The sequence below is a fragment of the Triticum urartu genome, unplaced genomic scaffold, assembly GCF_003073215.2.
Source record: "Triticum urartu cultivar G1812 unplaced genomic scaffold, Tu2.1 TuUngrouped_contig_5163, whole genome shotgun sequence".
Lineage (NCBI taxonomy): Eukaryota > Viridiplantae > Streptophyta > Magnoliopsida > Poales > Poaceae > Triticum > Triticum urartu.
The window spans coordinates 4,506-9,286 of NW_024115815.1; the positions used below are offsets into that span (position 1 = coordinate 4,506).

Genomic DNA, 4,781 nt, shown 5'->3' on the forward strand with positions numbered 1-4,781 from the left:
TCCCGGCTGAGTTCTATAAAAAGTGCTGGCACATTATTAAGGGGGATTTATTACCAATGTTTCATGATTTATTCTCCGGGCAGCTTCAACTATTTCACTTGAATTTTGGAACTATCACATTGCTCCCGAAGAAAACGGATGCTGTGAGGATTGAGCAGTTCCGACCGATCTGCCTCCTCAATGTTAGTTTCAAAATCTTCACCAAGGTCGGGACCAATAGGCTCACACAGATTGCGCAGTCTGTGGTGCAACAATCCCAAACTGCTTTCATGCGTACGATAAGAAATTAGATGGAGTAATTTTTAAGGTGGATTTCGAAAAAGCGTACGATAAGGTTAAGTGGTCATTCCTCCAACAGGCACTGCGTATGAAAGGTTTCGATGATGCCTGGCGCCGACAGGTTGACTCATTTACGCAAAAAGGGAGTGTGGGAATTAAAGTGAATGACGACATATGTCATTATTTCCAGACACATAAAGGCCTAAGACAAGGAGATCCGATGTCTCCTATCCTGTTTAACATTGTGGTGGATATGTTAGCAATTTTGATAGGAAGGGCGAAGGAGAATGGTCAAGTTGGTGGGTTGGTACCTCATCTTGTTGAGGGAGGTGTTTCCATCCTTCAGTACGCCGATGATACGATCATCTTTATGGAGCATGATTTGGCCAAAGCAAGAAATATGAAGCTAGTGTTATGCCTGTTTGAACAATTGACCGGGTTAAAGATTAACTTTCATAAGAGCGAGTTGTTCTGCTTTGGTAGAGCCAAAGACGACCAGGAATCTTATAGGCAATTGTTTGGGTGCGAGTTGGGGAGTTTATCCTTCTCTTACTTGGGTATTCCGATACACCATCGTCGGCTAACAAACAGCGAATGGAAATGCATCGAGGATCGATTTGAGAAAAAACTGAGCTGTTGGAAGGGTAAGCTCATGTCATACGGAGGCCGTTTGATATTGATTAATTCGGTGCTCACGAGTATGCCTATGTTTCTCTTATCTTTCTTTGAGGTCCCAGTTGGTGTTAGGAAACGACTGGACTTCTATCGGTCGCGTTTCTTTTGGCAGGGTGATGAACTTAAAAGAAAATACCGGCTTGCTAGATGGGACATCATCTGTAGACCGAAGGACCAAGGGGGTCTCGGCATTGAAAATCTTGAAGTTAAGAACAGATGCCTTTTTAGTAAGTGGTTGTGGAAGCTGTCTTCCGGGACTGAGGCCATGTGGGCGCAGATCCTCCGCAACAAGTACCTTCAGACTAAGACATTATCCCAGGTCGCAGTCAGGCCGACTGATTCGCCTTTCTGGAAAGGACTAATGAAAGTCAAACAATCTTTGTTTAATAGGACGAGATTTGTTATTGGAAACGGTACAAGTACACGTTTCTGGGAGGATACTTGGCTTGGTGAATCACCTTTAGCCATTCAATATCCGTCTTTATATCGGATTGCTCAACGACGGGACATGTTCGTGGCAACGGTATTCCAATCTGCCCCCCTTAATGTTCAGTTTCGACGGTCGCTAGCGGGCAATCGATGGGAATAATGGCTCCATCTAGTTAGGAGACTGATGGAGGTTCAACTTTCTCACCATCCCGATATATTGCGCTGGAAGTTGACTAGCTCTGGAGTATTTACAGTTAAATCAATGTATATTGATGTTATTAATTTGTATGCTATTCCAACTTCCAAGTATATTTGGGCTGTCAAAGTTCCTTTAAAAATTAAAGTGTTTATGTGGTTTGTCCATAAACAAGTTATTTTAACAAAGGACAACTTGATTAAACGCAATTGGACAAGACCTACTAGGTGTAGTTTCTGTGATCGGGACGAGACGATTAAACATTTATTCTTTGATTGCCCGTTGGCCAAAGTCCTTTGGCGGACGGTCCATATTGCTTTTAATATTACTTCACCGACTTCGGTCAATGCTTTATTTGGGACATGGCTTAATGGGGTTAAGCCTGAAATAGCAAGACATATTCGGGTTGGAGTTTCTGCTTTGTTATGGACTATCTGCAATTGCAGAAATGATTTGGTTTTTAACAGAACATCACGGATTCATTTTTTGCAGGTTATTTTCCGAGCTACGGCACTGATCTGTTCGTGGTGGCTACTCACTCCGATGGAGGCCAGGGAGCATTTGGTTACTGGATCTCTCCGCTGGGAGATGGTAGCTCGGGATATCTTCAACCGGTTTGGATGGCGGTCATGTAATAGGATAGGCAATTAGTTTCCCTATCTATTTTTAGCCAGCCGGTTGTGGCATCTTTTTCGGGCTAGCTTGTGTATCTAGCCGTCGGTCGCTCTGGGTGAGCTGCATTTATCTTTTGCTTGTTGTTTGGCTGGAGACTTTGAAACCTTGTTGACACCTTTGTTAATAAGATGGCCGTATGCATCTTTCTGATGCAGAGGCCGGTGAGACCCCCTTTTCGAAAAAAAAGGTGAAAGTCAACTAATAATGGTTCATATATAACGGGAAAAAAATGACAATGCATGTACTGGATTAACAATCAAACACAAAACCATGGATGGGCCTGCACAGCATGAGCGCAGATGCAGCTTTGATGCGTTTGGTGGCCCGAATGGACAGTTTTACCTGCACCGCGGATCCTTGAGGCAACACTATCACCAGCCTTCCAGCAGACTACAAGATGATGATTAAGAAGACATATCTTGTAACTTATGCCTTTCAAAAGAAAGGGAACCCTGGACACAAAAGCAACAGCAAAGCTCTTTTCTCCGAATGGTTAGTCAATGAAAGAAAATACTTGTCGGTTTCTTTTTAAAAATAGCTGTACTGAAGCAGCAATCAGACACAAAACAGTAGTGGTGAACAAATTACTTAGTGCTGTAGTAACAATCAGAGACAAAACCATGGTGAGCACAAAATTACAGCCAGCTTCTCAAATATGCCTGAAAAAAGACATCTCTACACAGTCACGCGACCAGATGCCAAAAGCAATAGGACCAATGTGTGTACTGAACATGAAACATCAAAATATTAAGCTACAGAAAGGAATAACTATAGTATCCATTTCAACAAAAAAATGCCATAACATCTCATGGAGGAATCGGCCATTCCAAACTGCAACCACGCCATTCGTTGTTTTTAACATTGCAAGCTGAAAGTAAACATGAGAGGGGAGAACAGTAAACGATTCTGTAGATACTCCATTGTTTAGAAGTTACAAGTTACAACATCAAAGTACTGAATGGTAAGAATACAAGCATGGCCCATATGGGACAGATACTCTATGGGCACAGCAAACAACTAGAACAAAGCATTAACATGGAGCACGGCATCTTTATAACACAATGGAGAATGGGGGCTCCTGGTTCACAGCTTCTTCTTCCTGCATCTCAAACAATGGAAGTGAAATCATGCTCTCTTGGAGGCAATGCCGAGTAAGTGTCCAGCAGGATAAACGCTCTTCGCTTTCCACATTACCTAAAAACACACCATCAATGTCACAATGCAACAGATGGTGAATATGCCTCTGGATCAACAGCTCACGCTCATTGATCAGAGCCATCCTAGGGATAGATTGGAACATCCAATTAATCGGTGGTGATGCCTCCATCCCTAACAGGTCAATCCGGTAGTGAAAGCCCCAGGTCCCGGCATCATAGTCCTGCAACACCCAAACATCTAATGTGGCGCAGTCAGGGGCGACGTGGCACAAAGCAAGGGCCTCGCCCATATCCAACAATGACACCATATCGCCCAACTGTGTTGGGCGGCGCATCTGCCGGAATGTCTCGGCTACGGTGTCAAATACTGTTATGTTGAGGCCCATTAGCCAGTGCAGGCTACCACGATGGTGGACTGGCGGACAATCGGCAGACCGGGTAGCAGGAAAATACTTTTGTTCTGAAACTGTCGGCCATTGGATGCATCTTGGCTGGCTCGATCCCACCGCGTGGATAAAGTAATCAGGCAACTGAAATGTCTCGTAAATCCTAATGGGTTTCGTGTATGACACCCAGAGTATCCGGTGTTCTCCAGATGTGTGGTGCCGGTAGAAGCCGACTACGTGGATGAAACTGAAGCGTGGCCGTAGTGGAGGACGTGGCAGTGAAGCACACTTGAGGGTGGCTGGATTGCAGATGAAGAAATTGGCTTGCTGCGACACGATGAGGAGGCCATCACAGGCGGCTTGGAGTTGGAATTTTGTCAAGGAGCCTTCATACCGGATGACAGGTCGTATCTTTAGATCATTGCAGCCTCCGACGACGCGGCAGATGCCCAATTTGTGTTGGATGATGGGAAGCGAGGGCTGGCGACGGTGGTGTCCGAGGATGAACACATCGGTGGATGTGCCGCTGCGCCACGACTTGCGAACGGCACGGCAGCGGAGCACATCCTTGGGCGGCAAGCAGACAAGGATCTCGTCAACGACGAGCCACTCAGGCAGGTCGTCGAAGGCGGTCACGCTGCTGCTGCCCGGCATGCTGATTGCTTGCGGGAAAAAGAAGAAAAATCAAACATTAGTACAGCGCTCGAAAAAGATGACACTAGTAGAAAAAGGGGCTATGGTCCAGGCCAGGCCAGCCCATTAGTCCCGGTTCAGTCTTGAACCGGGACCAATGTGGGCATTGGTCCCGGTTCGTGAGCCCAGGGGACCGGCCGGGCCACGTGGGCCATTGGTCCCGGTTCGTATGGACCTTTTGGTCCCGGTTGGTGGGACGAACCGGGACCAATAGGCCTCGCTCCTGGCCCACCACCATTGGTCCCGGTTCCTGGCTTGATCCCGAGCCAAACGACTCCCTTTTCTCTCCCG

General features: G+C 46.2%; 1 protein-coding gene across 1 annotated transcript; it reads right to left on the bottom strand.

The window, feature by feature from the left end:
• Positions 1-3,305: 3,305 nt before the first annotated feature.
• On the bottom strand, positions 3,306-4,451 carry LOC125528856 (F-box/LRR-repeat protein At2g43260-like). Its single transcript, XM_048693283.1, has one exon. It carries the CDS (start codon positions 4,449-4,451, stop codon positions 3,306-3,308), a length of 1,146 nt encoding a protein of 381 aa, XP_048549240.1.
• Positions 4,452-4,781: the final 330 nt, after the last annotated feature.